The sequence below is a fragment of the Cheilinus undulatus genome, linkage group 13, assembly GCF_018320785.1.
Source record: "Cheilinus undulatus linkage group 13, ASM1832078v1, whole genome shotgun sequence".
NCBI lineage: Eukaryota > Metazoa > Chordata > Actinopteri > Labriformes > Labridae > Cheilinus > Cheilinus undulatus.
The window spans coordinates 14,244,709-14,266,580 of record NC_054877.1 but is presented as its reverse complement, the minus strand read 5'-3'; the positions used below and the strand labels follow the sequence as shown (position 1 = coordinate 14,266,580).

The window sequence follows — 21,872 nt, the reverse complement described above, 5'->3', positions numbered from 1 at the left end:
GTAACTGCAGATTTCTGTGCAACTGATATCAAATGCTTCATTTATTTCAATAAATTACTCTGCCACAACTATTCAAATGCAAAAATAACATTAGAAAAGGAAAGGGATTAAAAACTAATCAGCAAAATGATCAAAACAGATCTAATTTTAGAGCTCTAACAATAAATCCTGAAGTCCATGAGGCAACTGAGATCAACTGAGCCAACTATTGTGATTAGCCATTAAAATAAACTGGTCTCAGGTATTCAAATTTGAGTTTTTCATGCTTACACTCCCCTCCAAAAAAACCTAAGTATGCCATAGGCCAATTTAAAACCTGAAAATCTTATGGGGCACACCAAAACCCTCATAGAACTAATGACTACTTAACAAAACTTAAAGAAAATAGGCCTAAATGTTTATCACTCCAAAAGACCTTTGTATAAATTATGTATAAAGTAGAGTTCTGCTATGATCTCAATTAATATGTGACGACTCATTTTGACAACCTCAGAGCAGACAAAGTCTCACACACTCCCTGAGATATTTGGCAACCCACAAGGGGTTCCTGATTTCAGGTTAAAAAAACCATCGCCCTTTGTGTTCCCCTCCATATTTTTATCTCATGAACAGAGAATTTCAATGCAAACTTTCTGATTCCAGAGACATTAACACTGTTAGATAAGGGTTTCTGAGCCACAACTACTCCTTTCATATTAATCATCCGCCTACATCTGCCTCATCATTTGCTTCTGTGACTCTGCAAACTCTTTCATTGTAAAATTACTATCTCCAAAGGCACTGATAAACCTTGCTACTACGATCGGTGGTGTGTCTGTCTGTCTGTGTTGATTTGCATTCCACACTGTTGCCCCGATTGTCCTTGATAACTCTCAGAAGATTTCTTGGGTGTACTGGTTCAAAACTGGAACCATGAAACATTCCTAAATATGTACAGTTCTTTTATAAAATCCCCAAGCGTTGCACTAAGTCATCATTCTGGGACTTCTGCTGCAAGGAAACATTTGGATGACATAATATACCTGCTCCACGATCCCTGATTGCAAATAGCAAACAGATCATGGTTTAATTGCTGTTTTTCAGCTGTGCCAGTGCTGCGTAAACGTATATGGGTCTGTCTCTGCATAGCCAGCATCACATGGCAGGTGGGTCATGTGACGCACAGAGAAGCTGAGCCATTATGCAGTTATATGGTGAAAAAAAAACATCTCTCCATGCAGACTGGTGTAAAGATTAGCCTACTGTCTGTGAGAGCTAATGAATGTGTGCTGCAGTTTATAAGGCGCAAGATTTTTCCAGAGATCAGAAAACAATTTCCCCAATTTACAGATGCTTGGACGGATGATTTTATTTTTAAACAAAATAAGGAATAATAATAATAATAAGGAACTTCGGGAAGATTGAAGCTTATGACATGAATTTAACCATGGACAAAGGAACTTGATATGGATTGAAAATGAAAAAGAGAACAGTAAAGGGGGAAGGATTTAATATCACAAGATGCAGATGACTTTTGTCTAGTCCACTGAGCTGTTTTTGGGTTTGTTAAGGTGGAATGGCATATTAAGGGGCAGTGGTGAACTTATTTTACATCACTGTGGCTGCAGGGAGACATTACAGTCATTACACCAAAATTTGCTAAGAGTGACTATAAAGCATGCAATTAAGCTTAATTTTAAAAAAATGCATTAATTGTGGACCTCAGTTAATCATAATCAATGCAGACAGTCCTAATGAAAATATAGAAACATTTAAGGATTTTGCACTTTTTGCAACACTTAACATTTTTGAAGATCCTTACATTTGTTTTTAATTTTTAAAAACAAAAAATAATTAATGAATTGAGAAAATACAGGCCAGGTGATCAAAATATCTCTCCTTAACAGTAAGTTCCACAATACACAAAGTAATTATGCTTTTTACATGCAAAAAGGGATTCAGATTTCATTTAACTGTGTAAGATGAGAAAATCTAACATGAGAATATCCTTTAATTCCTCCTTAAAAGGAGTTTAATCACCCAGCCGGTGCTAGTGTCTTACTGTTGGTAGTAAGGTTGTGGCTGTAATGTAATAACTCTAAACTTCAGACAGTCTAAGAATGTGGGCAGAAATTGCATCATCCCAACCTTTGCATGTCTTATCACTAAATCATGATTAGTGCTGAGATTTACTGACTATTTCTGCTGACCTTTACCCTTTGTTTCGCACACGGTCGAGCTGTATCCTTCAGTTTGTTCAACGCAGCACAATGAGTCATAGAATCAAAGAACATCACATGAAATAATGTGCTCTCCTCCAGTACAATGCCGGCGCTATTAATCATGAACTGAGCCTCTGATCACATTGATTTAGATTTCTGTGATGAGTTGTCAGAGATAGTCTTTATCAGAGGAACAATACATCAAAACAACAGAGTTTGTAGAGTCTCACGCCTGCAGCTGAAGTCTGTCATTGAGCCATAGATAGATTTTATCTTGTTATGCAATCCAGTTTGATGTGCACAAAAGACACTCAGGAGTGGAGTAGTACTCAGGAAATTCTAAGGAGGAACACACTTCCTGTGAGCTAAGGTTACTGGGGTCACCTGATGTTTTCCTCCAAAACCCTGAAGCATCCTTGCACTGTAAATCTTCATCTTATTACCTGATTTATATGAAGTTTTGATACATATGCTACATTCCAGTCAAGACTGATTTGGGAAATTCCCTGCTCCTCGCCCATAATTACATCCTTTCACTGTTCCAGTTGCTCTGCTTGGAAAAACCAGGCAAGAAACATGGTCACCCACAAAATTTAAATACACTTTCCCATGTTACAGCTGCTATAACATCATTCACTGTATGTTCGACAGCGTTTACTATCTAATTTCTAAGTGCCAGTTTGCATTTTTGTTTTATTCACAGACATGGTATTATGACTTTTAAGAGTGTAGCATTTCCACTGAATTCTGCCAGCCTGCTGTGACTCAACAGCATCCTGGAAACTTCGTGTTAAGAAATATTGCCAGTATTTCAGCCGTATTCCATCTTAAATGACCCACTTTTCCTCACAATACCTCTATTCTCCTGAGTGACAGGATCCTGTATAAACACTATTTCTGCAGCCAAAGTTGGGTTGATTCAGGTGAGCCTTCTGCACTTTTTCTTGCTCATCTTGTTGATGTAATGCAGGCAGGCCAAAATTACATGTTACATGAGGTTTGCTCTTAATGCTGTCATAGCAGCTGTTTTAGGGAAAAAGCTTAAAAAAAAAACCTGGGGTGGGAATCACTGGTTAACTCACAATATGAGACAATATGTGGCCCATGCTTATCTTGTTCAAGAGCTAATCCCAGCTGTCATCAGGAAAGAGGTGGGGCACAAACTGGACTGATCGCTGGATAATTTCACCAGTTAACCCAACATGCATGTCTTTGGTCTTTCAAGCCAGAGTACCAGGGCAGAACCCATGCATGCACATGAAATTCTACACAGAAAGATCCTGTCTGACCAAGATTCTAACCAGGTACATTCTTGCTGTGAGGCGCCAGCCCTCCACTCCACTTCACCACTGTGCAGCCCTTATGACAATAATAACTTCAAAATGCAGAAATTTTGCCCCTAAAAAGGTCAGGAGCAGGATTAAAGTATCTATTCACTGCAATCCTGTGTCATTGTTACTAGAGCCCGATAATAGCGATTATAGCCTATGAAAAACAGATCTCAACTAGCCAAATTTTGCAGATCGATGCTAGGGATTAGCACGGTTAAATGGTCAAATCCGCTTATTAAATTAGCCGGTTTGAGATTTACAGGTCGGTTTAACAATTTACCTATTGTTTTTTATAAACACGGGCTTGAAATCACCGTCTATAATCTCTTAGTGTTCAAGTCTCTTTTAAACTGTAATGAACCTCCCGCCACTTGAAGCGGCTGTAGTTTCAGTTAATGAACGCTCCCCGCATAGAGTAGGAACAGAGCGGTATGACAATAGACTATAAAAAGAATTGGACTAAATCTGTGTGACATCAGCCGTCTGCTTACAATAGGTGGACACAAAGAGCTCTTGAAGCCAATCTACGGCGGCCTCCATATTGAAATCGCTGTCTCAACCGAACTTCGGATCAACCTAACGGCCCGACCACTAGCTCAACTTCCTATCAGCTAGCTAGCTAGCATTCTGGTTGACAAACATAGCTTCTGCCTGTGAAGCTATCTGTCAATCAAATGACACATGCCAATCACTGCGCAGTGAGGTTTTTCCTCAATATACAGTGCTTAATAAATTTATTAAACCACCTGTCATATTTGTCTCAAAGACCATCCAGCATCATGGAGTGCTTTAATGCGGACTCTTTCATTTTCAGTGAGCTCTCCACGTTTTACCAATCTGGACAGGAATGAGGGATTTCAAACTGAATTCACCCAAATTTGAGCCGGCTCACTGGGCTTCTCTGAGAAGTCAGAAATTAATCAAGCATAACATTCAACCACTAAAACTCATTTTTCTGTTTAGGAATGCAAGTAAATAACTATAATTTGACAAATAAATAAAGAAATAATAATGTGCTTTACTATTTTTTTTTAGTTTTTTTGTAAATCAGTAAATTGGAAAATTAATGGATAACAATAATAATTATATTCTAGCATTAAAAATATCATTTCGGTTAAAGAGCTTCTACTAATTGGTGTATTAACCATTGCAGAAACATAAAAAATGATGTTGGTAATTACCAATGCTGTTAATTTAGGGCAGCAGTGGCATTACTTTGGTCAGGGTTAGGGTGGTCTAATAAATTGTAATTGAAACGATTGTGGCACAAAAAATTCACCCCCGTACCGTGAGAGCACATGAAGACATTAGCCAATGAGACACGTTTGTTTTTTTGAACCAGGCTGTAAACCAGTTTATTTCTAGTGTAAAAAACTTCTGTTTAGCAGGTGTTGTGTATGGGACTTCTGGTGTTCCAGCAGCCAGACTCAAGTGGACACTCGCTGTATTGCAATTTTTTGCACTTCCGCATTGGCTTTATTTTTAAGGACTGGAGGTTGCCGCTTGTGTATGACAGTTTGTTAACTAATAAATGGAAATAAAATGGTATGTAGGCTGTCGAGGGCTGAATTACGTGTAGCTACTCAACCGAAGTGAAAAGAGGCCACGTACCAAAGCATGATATTAATCTGCAGGGGAACGAAGGCTGGCAGAGCTAGTAATGTTAGCCACACTGTACAGAGGGTCTCAGGCTCACATCACACCCACTAATACAGTGACCCTGTGATGAATTTGACTGTCTTTGAATGATATTGGACTTGTCAGTTAAACACAAATTAAATGACCATTTAGCCAAACATTGAGATAGACATCTAAGAACATCCCTAATAGACGCCGATGTTAACACTTGTATTTTCACTTCTAAATTGCAGGGAATATGACTTGGTTTTATATAGACATGTCTGTGCTCCATTGTTTATCCAGTAGAGGGCGCTCTGACTCCTTTCATGTCACACACTCCAAATTTACCTCCCCGCAGCTCAGAGTAGCTTGGCGAAGCATCACATTTGTTAAAGACACCGGTTTGCCTCAGTGGTAAGTTTATAACTAGTCTGTGAAATAAACAATAACTCCATTAGTTTGCTGTTTCAATTCATCCTGCTCGCCCATGAGCCATGATGTGCCTTATGTCAGTCACACTTATCTGTTTATGTTAGCAAGCTATAGTTAGGATAACCTTGCTTAATTTTAGCTAGCTACACCCTCTGGTGCATCTGACTCCTCTATATGATGCTCCTCACACCAACACCCACTACCACCTCAATGAGAAGCAGACAGAAGAATTATCAGCTTCACTCAGCTGCTTTCTTCTTCTTTTACCACCTAAATCCAGAACACAGCACTGAGGAGTCATGAAGCACTGATGTGGTGAGTCAAATTGGCAGGGAAATCTGTTCAGGGTGCCAGGATTTTTAAATTGTAATATCAATACTTGGCACCAGCAATATGATAATGGCATGACATGAGTCACAGCACAATAAACTGTAGTATCAATATTATGTTCCCCCTATTTAAAAAGCCAGTGCATGTTAGTTTCTGAGCACCAAACAGCAGACTAATGCTGAGCAAGCAGCTGATATAGTGGCAATAGCAATATCATTTAGCAACTAAAGAGATAAATGTTAACCCCAGGAGTTGGTGGAGACCAAATACAGAGCTTAAAGAAAGAGAATAATAAAGTGAACACAAAAGAAACTTATCACGTGTAAACAATACTGCATCATTGCAGATAACTATGTTTGAAAATTTAAAGGGAATTGAACAGAAATGTTACAGTACACACTTTTTTTCTCCTTCCTCATAATGTGCACGAAAAGTGTTGTTGTAAGAACTGTACGAACTGAAGATTTAAATAGCATATGGATTTGAGCTTGCATAGCGCTTTTCTACTCATCTGACCATCAGCATTAGCTAATTCATCCTTTCTCAAACATTCACATATAGGTTTTTTTAGTTGTGACTACAGGAGCTGGGAATCAAACCCCCAACCTTTCAGAGATGACTGACTATTTACAGAACTACAGCTGGGCCTTATCTTTCAGCATCTTGTACTCCTAGGCAGTTTCCCATCCAAGTACTACAGCCCCAACCCTGCTTAACTTCCCAGATTGTACAAGCTTGGGCATCCTCGAGGTGGTATGGCCATGTCTGCTATACTGCATGAAAAAATTACATTTGGGTTTGTTCTATATTTCTGAAATGAAGCAGAAAGTTTTTGATTTGGTTTCTGGATTTGTTTGAGTTTCAGTGCAGTTGTATTCAAAAACAAGATGCATCAAAAGAAATTTCTTTCCAAGAATCCACTGACTTCCATTCAGACTCTAAATAACAACAACCACTCAATTAGGTACACCTGTTCAACTGCCCCTTTATGCAAGTAACCTATCGGCCAATCAGATGGCAGCAACAAATGCATGCAGGCATGAAGACTTCTGAATCAGAGCCTAGTTTTATTGGCATCTACATTTGCACATGTGGAATTTGACGTGGTGTTTCGACGCCACACTTAACAAAGAAGAGGAAGAATCAAAATAGTTAGAGGCTATAAAAGAAAATATACTTCTTCAGACAGATGCTTAAATTATGAAAAAACATCACAGAATGTAAAGAAAGGAAAAGTATGTATAAAAAGTGTGAGAAGGTGCTATAAGGTTCAGGAGTCTTTGTGCAGTGCAAATATCTATAACCTAAATATACACACAGTGTGCGGTTAGTTTTACATTATGATAAAATGTGTTGGCTCTGGGACAGGGGGTCATCAAGATGACGAGCTGAAGTTATGAAGAGAATCAGAATGGGGAAGAAGAGTGATATAAGTGACTTTAAATGTGCCATGGTTGTTGGTTGACTGGCAGGCTTTCATGTTATTTTAAACAGATTATGACCCTGCCTTTCGAATTTCACTGCAGAAATAGAGACTGACCAAACCAAGCTACATTCTTCTATTGCATTGACTCCCAAATTGGGGTCCAGACCCCCCCAAGACGGGTGCCTAAGATCTCATGGGGGGTGTGAGGCTCTTTCTGCTTTAAGGTTGTCAAAACTAGATTTGCATTTGTTTTTTAAAATCATGACTGGACACAGACTTGATAGCTTTTCCTAGATCTTTTGGCAAGAATGTTGTATAGGCCTTTTCTGTTTGGATTTTATAAATGAAAACAATTATATTAATGTTTAATTCTTCCAAGTTGGTCCAGGTCAGGGTGGTTTAGCTTTTCTTAGATAAGAGTATGCAGGGCCCTAGGGAAAAAAGGTTAAGAAACCATTTTAGGGAGCGCCTGCGAGCTGTAGCTTCAGTTTCCTGTTCTTAGCTGACACCCAGCGTTGTCTCTGATGCTGTAGCACATCTTCTTCAAGGTTCTACATGTTGTGCATTGAGAGGTGCTCTTCTGCATACCTTCCTAGTAAAGAGTGGTTATTCTCCTCTGACCTCTGCCATCAAAGAGAAATTTTTTGTCTTGAGAACTGACACTCACTGGATTTCCTCTTTTATTTACAATTCTCTGTATACCATGAAGATAACTGAGCATGAAAATACCATTAGGTCAGCAGTTTGTGGAGTACTTGGACCAGCCTGTTTGGCACCAGCAACCACTGAAGTCACATTTCTTCCCTGTGTTGATACTACAGCTGAACTTCAGCAAATCATTTAGACCGTGCCTACATCCCTAAATGCACTGGTTACTGCCATGTAATTGACTGATAGGATATTTGCATTAATAAGCAGCTGAACAGGTGTACCTAATGAAGTGGTCAGTGACTGCAATTACACATAAGTGCAGCATAAAGCATAAACAGCACTATATTTTCCTGGGATGACTTCAACAGCAGGCATATCCTCTAAAGCTGTGTCCTCCTACAAACCATAACTCATATGTAGTGATAGCCAAAGCACCAGCTCAGCACTCATCCATTCATAAACACCTTACAAACGTGCAGGACTGTACACGTAACAACCAATGATTGTGACAGCTCTCCTGGACTTTGTTCTGCATTATCTCCATGCTCCTGTACATTCACCTTCATCATAAACCTGTTTAAGCTACTGGAGTCTTAAGATCCACCCTATAGCACTACTAAAACTGTCTAAAACAAAACTAATGAGACTTATCCCAGCAATATGGACCATGATTATAAAAGATTTTAATGCAATAAAGCCTCTCTTTGTAGTCTGTGAGTGGATGAAAGAAAGCATCCAAACAAAGAGCTGTTCCTTCATTGATTCATGCACATTTCTATTTTGGGGAGAATCTAAAAGGAAACACATGCGGTGAGGACTTCCCATTTCCGAAGTGTCTGCCTGTGCCCAGCAAACTTTTAATCAGGTGTTTGTGTGCATGTGCATGTGTCCAGGGTGCTTGTTCAGCACTTATGAGCAGAGATGAGTTAAGAAAAATGCTGATATAGACCTCAGAGATAGACACGTCACCTTGAAAGAACACAATCAGCATGTTCAGAAGTCCATAGATCACGGAGACATTTAAATGGATGAGATTTTTGCTGAAGTATTTCAGCACCAGGAGAGGACTTATTTGATCCCTTAGCCCCTTTTTGACCTTAAAGAAGCAGATATGTAATTCCCTTTCCCCCCATTCACACAGAAAACTACTTTCACTACACGTCAGTGGGCTGTTTTGTGTTTGCAGTCTCATTTGTTTTTGTATTATGCTTCCCTCTTTTGTGAATGAACGCTTGTATGTACTCACCATTTCACATTCCAGGTCAGCAGGGAAGCAGCAGCAGGTCACAGAGTTGGAAACCCAGGCGTTTGAAACACATGAAACGAAACATTACTCAGTCAGTTCACGTTATGACAGGGTAAGGAAATCAACCAAAACAACCCCTAACTGTATGAAAATGCAGCCCAAAGCATGCAAACTACAGTTGATTTACCGTAAAGCGACAGTGTTTTATGTAGAGAAGTTGTGTCGTGGTTCACAGCGCTAAAGAGAAACTAAAGTGAGAAGTTTACCTGACTCTACCGAGGAGAAACAGCCTCCCACAGACAGTCAACAGCAGTAGAGGTGAGTAACAGGAGAGGAGGAATCCCAACACGGGGCTTGTCCGGTTGGAAAGGACCAGACACCTGTAAGCGCCTGCTTTGGCAAACCTCCCCAGAGACGGACCGCGCTAACCCCGCCCCTCCTGCCTCAGAAAACGGCCCCCGTAGTATTCCGAAACAGGCACGCCCCGCTGTGACGACTCATCCAGAATAGCCTCAGCGCTCCCTGGTGGTAGCTCGTAGGAGAGGAGGGCATGTTTGATAATCATCTGTGGCACATAACCGCTAGATGGCCTTGTTAGGCTGAGCTGCACGAGATGCTTCATGATAAGGATGCAAACATGACTCTTTGCTGAACCTGCAGGTGGGGTCGACAATACAAACGCGTAGGGGTGGGCGATTTATCGAGTTTTTGAGATACTGACCCGTTTTCAAAGGAGATAGGGTGTGGCGGTTTTGTTTGCATTAGAAGGCCTCAACATGCTTGAGGGGCAGGGGAGGAAATAATAAAAAGGGATGTGTAGGTGGGGCACCAGAGCACCAAGACTCTTAAAACAACTGTAATAAATCTTGATAGTGAGAAGCTTATTCCACTTAAATGCATTTTCTCCACTATTGCACATGTGCAATAGAGGGCACTTTGTCAAATTTTGTCCATTTGGAGTGCAACAAAGAAGGGAATTTGATTTCATTTGTCCTCTTAGAGGGCACTTTGTCAAAGTTGGCCCATTAACAGTGCAACAACGACAGCATTTTATCAAATTCTGTCCACTTACAGAACTGGAAGGCACTTGATCAGATTTTGACATGTTACAGGACACTAAAGAGCATACTTCATTAATTTTGTCCACTTACAGGACACAAAATAGGGCACTTAATGAAATTTGTTCACATAGAGGGCTCTTTGTCAAGGTAAGTCAATCAAGAAGGCACCAAAGAGAGCACTTTATCAAAATTTGTCCACTTACAGGACTCAGAAGGAGGCTTTTTGTAAACTTTTGTCCACTTTAGGGCACCAAAGAGAGCACCTAGTCAAATTTTTTCTACTTGCAGGGCACCAAAGAGGGAATTTTGACTATTTTATCCACTTACAGGACACCCAAAAAGCACACTTTATTAATTTTGTCCACTTACATGACACAAAAGAGGGCACTTAATAAAATTTGTCCTCTTAGATGGCATTTTGGTAAAGTTAGACTGTTGGGGGGGGGGGGGGGGGGCAACAAGAGGGGCAATTTGTCAAATTTCATTCACATTTGGGACACCAAAGAAGGAAATTTGTCAAACCACGTTTACCTGCAGGGCACCAAAGAGGGCATGTTATCAAAGTTGTCCACATATATGGTAACAAAGAGGGCACACTAGCATGTTCACCATAAAAACATCCAAAAGTGGACTTTAATGGTATGTGTGTGTGCTCCTGCCCCCTCTGACTCCACCAGTGACATGATCTATGTTCATAGTTGATTTTAGACCTTTTCAGGGGGTGCTCAAGCACTCCTAAAATAACAGGAAATTTGACAGAAACTTTGCGGATATTAATTTCTTTTTTTTTTAGAAAGACTTTTGGTGATATAATATTTACTTGTGGACTATTTGTTGTAAATGCATTTAATTTAAGAATTTGTAGAAGAAGAAGCTAATATATTAAGTGAAGAACCACCCACTCTAAATGTGAAACTATCATGAAAATCTTTGACTCTGGGAGTATATATGTATTATTGGTAAAAATCACAGATGTTTGATACATTGATATGAATGTTAACCAAAAAATGCAGCTCTAGACACCTAAAATTGGTTAAGTTTCAGTTTTTAATCATTAAGCATTCCAGACAAACTCCTGCCTGGATTGCACAAACAAGTTGGCAACATTTGGAAGAGTGGGTGTAAATGGCCAGGAAATCCTCGTTCCTAGCCACTTCCTCCCACTTTTCCAAATGTCACTGAATTATTTATACAATGTAGACAGTGCTTTCTTTCTCTGCGTTTATAATTTCACTATCATGAAGTGTCGGCACTTTTAAATACCATTAATCGTTGAGATGTTTTATCATTTTAAAACACATGGTATGGAAAATAATGACAACCTCATGTAAGTAATTATTGCCAGTGTTTTTGTACAATTTAGACAGTTTTCAGGAGTTTGTCTGCACCTTTTTATAGTCAAAAATGAGAAATGGCCCAATATTGAGTGTAAAAGACTTCTATTTTTGTTGCCTTGGTGTCAAACAGGTTTCATTATTGTCTGATATTTACTGTAATACATGAAGGTTTATAATTCTGGTATTTTAACAACCATTTGTTGGTTCTTCATGAAAAAAATATAATAGACTTTGTTTCATCAAAAATATATAAAAATTATATATATATATATATATATATATATATTAAATAAAAGAATTATGATTATTGGTCAGTATGGCCCAGAGCTACACTGGCCTACTGGATATTGTGTATTTACAACAACTGGGCAAAATGGGTGCTTTAGAATGGCAGAAGATAGAAATATTTAAAAAAAAAAACTGAGCACATTTATTCTCAAAATGCTGTATTGTTATGTTATAGGCAGATTTTGAATCATATCACTGGCACTGTTAGGACTCTGACTTTAATTTAGACCAGTTTTGGGCAGCTTTCAATCCGCATGTTACATGCTACGCTTATTTTAAATGCACTTAGCTAAATGTAATGCTGTCACGCTAGAAGGCAAAAGCAACAGCTGTGCAATAACCAGACATCTGCTAAGGCTATAATGCTAAACTTAAACTTATAGCTGTTTGGGAGATGTTTTAATTCAACTGCTTTACATCTTGTAGGCTGCTTCAGGAGAGTAGTTTGCATTAAAGGACTGTTTATTTAATGTAAATTAGCTCAAACTGAGCTTAACTGGTCAGTAAGATTATGTAGAATATTTAACTTTCAAGACATAAGGAAAAGACAATGAATGCACTTGAGAAAGAAAGCAGTTCCTTAAATGTTACATTTCAACTGCACAGTACTAGAATAATGTTGGCTAACTTGCATTAATGCAAGCTATGCAATAAAGAAATTTTATAATACATCCAAATGTTAGGTTGTGCATTAAGGGGGCTTAAAGCAGCTATTGTAGGAAAATTCTTCATGAATAAGTACAGAGACATATTCCCACGCATACATTTCCATTAAAGGCATAAAGAGAAAAGGCATTTTGCTATTGATTTGCAGTCATCAAGTCCCAATCCCAGATTTGTCAAATCTCTCCCAAAGCTTTCCAAGTGCTTTTAGATTTAGCTAATGCTGATTAATGTGCTTACCAAAACACAGCAGTTTGGGTTTTTCCTTCAGTTTTCCCCCTCTTTTTAAAAACAAAGCCAGGTATTAAAATGACAGTCGCAGTGTTGCACATAGACGATCTCAGTTCACTTCACACACCTGGTGTATCCTCAGAACCCTCCCTGTCTTTCCCAGTAATGAGCAACAACGCACAACAACAGGTAAACAAACCATCTGGATGTTTGCCACACTCCATCACTCACATTCAGGCGTTTTTCATCTCTCCAATTTAATATATTTTTAATGTGCAAACAAGCATCTGGTGCATATAATCTAACATGACACAAAGACACCTATTAGACCTGACAGGAGGTGTTACAGGCAAGTTTATTCAACCATAAATGCTTCATATAAACAAGTGTGCACAGAGGAAAGACCTTGTCCTCAAGGTCCTGTTCCTAAACCAAACGTCTACCTGAGATTCAATTCAGTTTACCTTTTTTTCCTGGTATTCACATAACAATGTCGAGAAACAAAACTAGACTATTTCATTTTCTGTGGCATGTGTCGATGCTACAGTACAACGTCAGACAGCAGGTCTCAGTGACAGTTTTGGCAATTCTACAAGCTACAATGTTTGCCTTACTCATACAAAAGAAAAGTAAAATCTCATCTCATCAGACTTTTTTTTTAATACAAATCTCTTCTAAATCTTCTTACAAGTCTTTAGTATTGCTCTTGCTACATTGAAAAAATAGAAAATTACATCTGAAGATTGAGCTGTGGTTGTGGTATTTATAAAGAGCTTGGCTCTTGAGTGTTCATGGCTATGTTTCAATAGTCCTTAGCTGCTTACTCTCCATGTTTCCTTGCCTCTGTAATGGCCAGCTTCACATCAGCAGTCAGAGAAGAAGGTAGGAACAGAAGAATAAGACATCAAAGAGTTTTCAGAGGCTCGTCAGCAAAAAAAATGAGTCTAAGATTCTGCAGAGGAGCTTTGTGCCACCACATCATCTTCTCCCTGAGCTACTTCCACTGCCGGCGCCGCCTCTGCTGCCTCTGCGTCTGCTGCTACTTCCTGTTCTGTGGCCACTAAAGAAGTGTCTGTGTCTGGGGCTTCGAAGGACTCTCCCCCCAGGTCAGTCAGTTTGATGTAGCCCTTACTGTTGGAGCGCTCCAGACGAGGGCAGCTGAAGCGCCTGCCTTTGTCGCCTTGACGGCACACAGTCACAGACAGGCTGCAGCGGCGTGCAGACCTGGGCTGATCCGTGAGGGAGTTGAGTGACAGCCGTGACCCCATTGCCCTGGCAACAGGTGATGGAGGAAACAGCTGGTTCCACGGTGGTTGAGGCTGAGCCTGTGGCTCCCCCTGTTGGTCAGCTGTTTCTGTGCTTGTTTCCTCACGGCTCTGAAGAGGCGGGGGAGAGTCCGCCACCGAAGCGTCCTTCTCCTTTGCATCTGTCTCGTCTTTCTTGCTGCTGCTCGCTTGTCCTTCCTCACTGATCGTTTCAGCAGCCGTCTCAATAATGACCTCTTCCTCTGAGTGTCCCTCAGCCTCCACTCTCCCTGACTCCTCCACCTCACAGTTGTTCAGTTTGATCACAGGGAGGGTGAAAGCGTTCACAGAGGAAGTGACGATAGAGGTTGTCTCCCACTGTCGGGGCATTGGGGCCTGCTCGCTGCTATTGCTGTAGTCTTTGTAGATGCTGTAGACTGTATCTGTAAAGGTCTGGACTTCTCTAGACCAGCTTCGAGGCCTGCTGGCTAAAGATGGGCGTCTGAACACCTCATCGCCTCCCAACTCTCCATGGAATCCGAGTCCAGTGGAGGGCCATGAGCTGCGAGTAAGCATCCCACTTGCAGGGAAAGACCCAGAGGCGCCCTCAGCATTCCTTGATTGGGTGTAGTTCACCAAACCGTTAAGAGGGGAGTACTCCTTCGATCGTATGCTGTGCAGGTCTATAACTGTGGAGTAGATATCCCTTAGGTTAATGATTTTGGTTTTCTTGTCTCGGTTCTCATGGAGTACTGCATTTGCACAGATAAAGAGGAAAATGCCGATTCCCATCACCAATGGTCCAAAGACTTTCAGGTTGTCCGAGTACAGATAGTTATCCAGGAAATCACACAGGAAGCCACAGTTGCGTGAGGTGGTGCTGCTGCTGTTGGAATGGCTCTGGTTGAATGAGTCTGCCTTCCCACTGGTCATGTTGGAAACTAAAACTGGTTGACTTTTTGGGGAGCTTATCCTGTTGGAGTGGTAAGCTCCAGTTCTGCGGCGCTCCTGGTACTGCTGCTGGCTCTGGCTCGGCCAGTAGCCCAGTATGGCCATGGAAACCCCAACGATGAGTACAACGACTCCAACACCAGCCACCATACCAGCTGGGGAACACAGATTGAGCTTGCCTTTCACCACCACCACGTCATTTTTCTTCTTTTTCTTGGATTTCCGCTTCCTTTTGTTTTCCGCCCGGTTCTTTGAGCGGAGGGAGTCCTGGCGCCGGTTCATGCGCAGCAGACCACCTGTGGCTATCATGGTGGCGACTGGACAGCAGGTTCTTCACTCAATCTGGCAGGAAAGGAAATAAAGAGTGTTAAGTTAATGTCACAAATGATGAGCAGAAGGTTTAAACATTCAGAGAAAGCTGCAAAGTTCATTTCACTCAGAGATTACACATGTAATCCTGATGTGTAATACATACAAGGCTGGATTATCAGCAAAGCTGGCAACTAACTACACAAAGGCCTGGGGATCCCTCAGTGATAATTCCTTTGTTAAATTACAAATGAATTCACATCTGTTTAAGTATATGCAGCATTAACACAAAACAGACTTAATGATAAGAGCGTGAAGGTGCAGAAATCAAGTTTTCATCATTTCAAAGGACTAGCTTTTTTAGCCATCTTTCTTCTTTAGGGGATCAGACTTAATGGGCCAGATTGTGTTTATATCACAAGAGATAATGGCCACATTTGAGCCTCTGTCCACTGCTGCTGTTTTCCCTCTGGCAGCACTCACAGCCTCCATTTCAGAGCACTTCTTAACAGCATCTATTGTTATGTTGCCAATGTAAACTTCTGCTCCTCTCTTTAGTATCTTTAAGGCCCGTTTTAAACAGTTTTGTGAGTGTAATACTGCTTTAATTCAATGAAAAATAACCAGGGAATAAGCAACAGCTGTAAACCTAGAAATTACTCTGCACTGCAATTGAAATTCACCCAAATCTGATTTTTTGCAGTGTAAACAGCACAAGTCACACTGAAACTGATCTTTTCATATCAGACTCAGGCCACTTTCACTTTGATACGTGGTGCTAAATCAGATACATATCTGATATTTCAAACTTTGATCACAATGTGAACAGCCAAAATTTTAAAAAATGAGATCCGAGCAACAGATCAGAATTGAGCATTAAGGCCTGCAGTGTGAACGTAGCCTGAACAGTGGACTCTAAATGGTGTGCTCTGATGAGGTTTAGATGTGCCTCAGCAATTTGCACAAATATACATTGTTACTACAGCTCTACAATAACTAAAGATGCCGTAACACATGTTAAAGAGGCTATTTTGCATACATATGAATATGGTGTACCTTAAGGTTCTGGGTTGATCTAACGTGTGGGTTGGGCAGCAAATGTTTGATATCCAATGCTATAAAAGACAAGTCACATAAATAATTCCTGTGACATTGCTGTTGACAAAGCTGGTATCAGAAGACCCACCCCTTCTTAATTTTGATAGGTCAGATATAGAGAAGTAGCATCGTTCCAAAAGTTGAACTAAAAAGTTCTCTCTCCACAGCCAACACGTTCAGTGCTTGCAGCACTCACAGCATCAGTACTTTGTTGAGTACATTTTAAAAATCAGTAAATCTACTTTTACTTAAAGAGATTATAGGGAGGTATTGTACTTCATTACATTTTAAAAAGCACCAAGTACTGAGTAAGAAATTGAAAACTAAAAGCAACATGAAACTGGCCAGTGGCTTTGACTGCGCATGACGAGAGAATGATTTCACATCACATCCTGAAACAGCTGTGCATTTCACTTTATCATAAAGGTATGACTTTACCTGAACAACCTGATTGGAAATTCATATTCTCATGGCAGTATTGCCAGTAAGGAATGTTTGTATTTTACTATCCAACTCATTAGTAGCTACTCACTACTTAATACTTTGAATAAACTTTAAGTGAAATACTTTTATCTTTTACCTGAGTAGATTTATGGACCAGTATTTTTACCTTGACTTGAGTAGGTACAATTGTCTTGTAATGTTTCCACCTACGGTTGAAGGTTATGGAATAACTTCTGCTTTCCTCAACAGTATCTCCAACCATCCATTTATTTTCTATACCGCTTATCCCGTTGGGAGTCGCGGGGGGGCTGGAGCCTATCCCAGCTGTCATTGGGCGAGAGGCAGGGTACACTGTGGACTGGTCGCCAGTCAATCGCAGGGCTGACATAGAGAGACGAACAACCAAGCATGCTCACACTCACACCTACTGCCAATTTTAGAGTCACCAGTTAACCTAATAAGCATGTTTTTTGGTGGTGGAAGGAAGCAGGAGTACCTGGAGAGAACCCATGCATGCACAAGGAGAACATGCAAACTCTGCACAGAAAGGCCCTGACCGGGAAGCGAACCAGGAACCTTCTTGCTGTGAGGTAACAACGCTAACCCCGTGCCACCTTGAGCCCCTCAACAGTATCTCTAACGCCATTTTTAAATAGTTCTAGCTTTATTTTTGTGGTTGGGGGGGGGGGGGGGTTATGCCTTAATTGATAGGGGAGGACAGATGATAGAATCAGAAACAGGAATGAGAGAGTGGTGGAGAAACATGCAGGAAAGGAGCTAAAGCCCAGGCTGCCTACGGCCGAACCACTAGGCCAGTGTTTCCCAAACTTTTTTCCTGGTTACCCACTTTTTACAGGGTTCAAGCCATTGTAAAACAACAACTTTGCTTTCTGATAAAGGCTGGTGCTAGCTTCAATAATGTTAATTCCGGTCTCAATCTGGTCCTGACCTAACCTGACACGCCAGATGGATTGTTTCACACATCCATCTGGTAAACCACTCATAGACAGTGTTTGGGAAAGGGCAGAGCCTTTGAAAAAAAAAACTCAGAGGGTGATTGGATGAACATTCTGTCTGTCACATCTTTACGGGCCAATCAAAACACATGACATAGCTGCTACCAAGAAGTAAAATCCATGGAGAGCTGCATAACACTAACCATGGCGACTGTAGACATGTCAGTACACGAATTTTGCCATTTTTGAAAGGAAACAACTCACTGCTGTTCTTTGTCCTTCTTTTAACGAATAATTGTCAAGTTCTCTTCCATCATATTTGCACCAGCCTCTTCTTGCTGCTTGCATATGTCACGACACTGCCTCATTAGGCAACTAAAAGAAATCTCTTGTGACCCAACTTTTGGAACAAATGCACCAGGCCATCTGTGCACAAGTGCTCTCCTCTTTAAAAGGAAACATTAGCAAAAAAAAAAAAAAAAAAAAGTAAAGAAATCTTGTCCCGACATAGACAGCTGCTTTTCCCTCAAAAAGATGAGCCGAACAGACCGGATTCTCTCTTCTTAGTTCTGATTGACCAGTGAGGGAGAAGGGAGATAGACAAACTGCTGCACTGTTGCAAAAGTTTACACCTGAGTGCTGTCAATGCAGTGACAAAAACAACTCCCAGCCAGGGTGTTTTCCAGTCAGGGCACCGAGCTGCAAACGGTACCCTACTTTGGTTTTGTATTGAAAATGAGCTAAAAGCGCTTTCTAAAGACAGAGCCCCTTTCTCTCTTTAGTCTTGATGCTTTTCTTGTTGGGTATAAGTGGGTGTGACTGTTGGAAAAACGTGATGCCCCTGTTTCACTGGCATCAGTCTTAATCGGGCAACTTTGGATCAAAATCTGATGACAGTTGGTGGGTTGATGTCAATCAAATATGATGAAACACCCACATAGTCTTTGTGATGCAGTTTAGCCGATTTTAAACACCTATTTATATTTTCTCTACTTTCTTGTATTGAATCTTTAGTACTGGAGTGAACAACATTGGATTTCAGGAGCTCTTGTATAGTAAAACTGGGCAGTTTCAATGGCAAAATGATTTTTTCACAACTATGGGGTACATCAGGCCCTGTATCTGAGATCATCCTAAAGGAAGAGTATTGGATATTTCTTTACACAAAAGGAAGATGCCGTATTAGTCATCAGATAGTCAGTAAAGCAACAGATAACATCTTTGTGCTGCTGCTGGATCTATAAGTGATGTAAGAGAAACAGAGACAGATAGCCAAGTTGACAGCAGGGAACAGGGAGGAGTGATATTTATCTACACTCAGCTGTGCCGGTGTGATACCAGCCTATGAAAATGTAATGTGTCCAGACAGGAGGCCAGCAGGCATGTTCTCTCCACCTCACTCTTCTCGTTACTCTCTTCCTCTTCGACCAGCTCTCTCTCACACTCCTGCTTTCCAATCAAATCCATATCACCGGCGACCAACACTTCTGTGCTTTGAAACGACAGCATCCTTCACACGGCACACCACAAAAGCCAAACATGAGCCATTAGCCGCTTGTTGACACACCGACACTGCCTCTGCTACGTACCATGTTTGCCTTGTGATTGTGAAGCACAATAGTAGGAGCAGTTGTCTAAAGGGCAACGGAGCCAGCAACACTTATCATGATTACAGACATCTGCTGATGAGTTTCAGCCACATGTGGGGGAGAATAATTGCAGAATAAGGCTGATTACTTAGACTCCAGCATTCCCACCTTGATTGTGCTGCTAGCCAGGTATTTAATTTGACTAATCACGTCTAATTGTGTTTGACTTAGGGCTTTAGGTTCATGAATAACTTATTACACAAATTCCTTTCAGAGCTGCTGTTAATGAGAGGCTTTCAATGGCTGCTCTGGGTGTTGCTCTCACAGTCTAAATAATGATGATGAAGGCCTTTTAAAGAAATCCTTTCATGATCCAAGTTATTACAAGCAGTTCCCACGGAAAGTAGAACACTGAGCTCTACTCATACAGCACCTGAGCTTCAGCAAACACCACACCGGAGCTCTGCTGCTGTTTATGACGACTTAGTCTGTATATCACATCCAATAAGCACTCAGATGCCTCCCGGGCGAGCGCAAGTCGACCTGCGCCGGAGCTGATAAAGCGTGGGTGGACCTCTCTCTATGTTTGGAGAGAGAAAGGGCAGAGAGAGGAGAGCGTGGAGCAGGAGTGGGTGCGGACAGGTCGGGGTGTTTCTCTGTCTGCGGTGCTGAACAGGAAGCTTCCAACTACTCCTCCTGTCTGTTGATGAAGCTGCTGGTCTGGCAGGATGGATGGAGAGGATCGAGGCCGGCTTTTTTTTTGTTTTTTTCTTACGCTCGGTCCACACCGAGCTGCGGGGGCGCAGATTTTCGCGCAATGTTGCATGAGTAATCGACTGTTGACATTACGGCGCATCTGTTTCCCTTCTGCTGGAAAAGCCCGTGAAGCAAATATGTGCTGTTGTAGAGTTCTGAGGTGGCCTGAAAATGTCCAGAGCCACAGCGACGCATCTCGCTCCAACACAAAGAGAACACACGGGATTTTTTTTTTTTCTTCTCTGGTCTCAAAAGGTGCAGGCAGATGACAAACATGCGCACCTCTGCCACGGCCTGACAAAGCCCATGCTTTCATTACTAACACTACAACTCAAGGCTAAGGGTGCAAACATGTACCTTTGTTTAAACGCGCAAAGCCACCCTCCGGACTGACGGTCATTTTTGGCAACATTACAACTTCAGCATGAATTTTACGCATAAATCTCCCAATTGATTCACCTTTTTACTCAAAGTTCCACCTCTATTTGACAGCTTATGTAAAAATGACACGATATCTTATTTGGAGTGCAAGAAAAAAAAAAACGTTTTTAATCTCACGGATAAAAGTACACGGACTGGAGTGCGCATTGCTCCAAGCACACCGCCTTCCTGGCATCAAAACTCTTCTTCGTCGATTTATCATAACAAAACAGATACTAAACCGACTAGCAACACTCTAAAAATACTTCTTAAACCATTGCATTTCCTCGATAATGCTCCCGAGGTCTCAGAAGCGACTGCAAAGCACAAAGACGCTCCGTGTTACGCTGGAGAAAAAAAAAAAAAAACGCACGGAGAACAGATAGGAGAAACGACAAATACAATCATAAAACAGCAAAATCTCTTACCAGAAATCGTGTGTTGACGATGAAGCATCTTTAAAGGCGCACTCCTCGTTCAGCCGTGCATGTCGTGGTGCGCCACTTTGGTGCCAAGCCTGGAAGAGTGGTTTCCAGTTGAACGCAGATTCACAATAGAGCGGCAGGGGCGGGCCAAGTGCGTTTCTATTGGTGCTGATTATTGGGCAACGTGAAAAACGAGGGCTGCTCAGGACATTTATCATCCTTTAGGTTGTACTCCAAACGTTTCCAGATGTGGTTTTACTCCCAGGCTGTACTGCTGATTGCACTTGATTGTCTTTTAAACAGAGGCCAATGGCATGTCTGGAACACTATGGTTTCTGCACAATAATGTGGGATTTTTTTTATGCCAGCAATAAGAGAAGGCATGCACAGACGTCTCATTTATACTCTCTTTACTTATACACAAGTGAAGAACACATTGCATGAATCATTTACTGTGTCTTTAGTATCACATTACACAAAATTATTCCAATATATCAAATCCATCATGCCTCGCATCCATCCAGCACCATCCTCTCCCTACATCTCTCCCTTGGGTTACATTGCTATAATTGCCTGTATGCTGTGTCCTCATGTTTAACAAAATGAAATATGACAGAGTCCAGATGTGTTTCACTGATGTGAGACTGAAGAGAGAGGCAGCAGCTCTGTACTGGGCAGGGGAAGGGAGCATGAATAACAAAGCTTAGTGCTGATTCTCCAGAGAGCTGTCTGCAAATTTATGACCCAGAAATGTGGTTATTTTTTTTTGTTTATGGCATAAATTAAAGGAGGAAAACAGAGGAGACTCCAGTTTGCAATGCGGCATTTGGAGTCAGAGTATACATGGACACAGGGAATAATCC

At 41.1% G+C, this 21,872-nt stretch overlaps 1 protein-coding gene across 1 annotated transcript; it reads right to left on the bottom strand.

Annotated features, from left to right (window-relative positions):
- Positions 1 to 13,165: 13,165 nt before the first annotated feature.
- LOC121520616 (transmembrane protein 200C) lies at positions 13,166 to 21,118 on the bottom strand. Its single transcript, XM_041804163.1, has 2 exons — positions 21,013 to 21,118; positions 13,166 to 15,354 (listed from the first exon to the last, which is right to left on the bottom strand). Exon 2 carries the CDS (start codon positions 15,319 to 15,321, stop codon positions 13,762 to 13,764), a length of 1,560 nt encoding a protein of 519 aa, XP_041660097.1. The 5' UTR covers positions 15,322 to 15,354; positions 21,013 to 21,118; the 3' UTR covers positions 13,166 to 13,761.
- Positions 21,119 to 21,872: the final 754 nt, after the last annotated feature.

Bases quoted from the DNA above. Each gene is read 5' to 3' on its own strand.
- LOC121520616 (XM_041804163.1), bottom strand. From the start codon at position 15,321: ATGATAGCCACAGGTGGTCTGCTGCGCATGAACCGGCGCCAGGACTCC.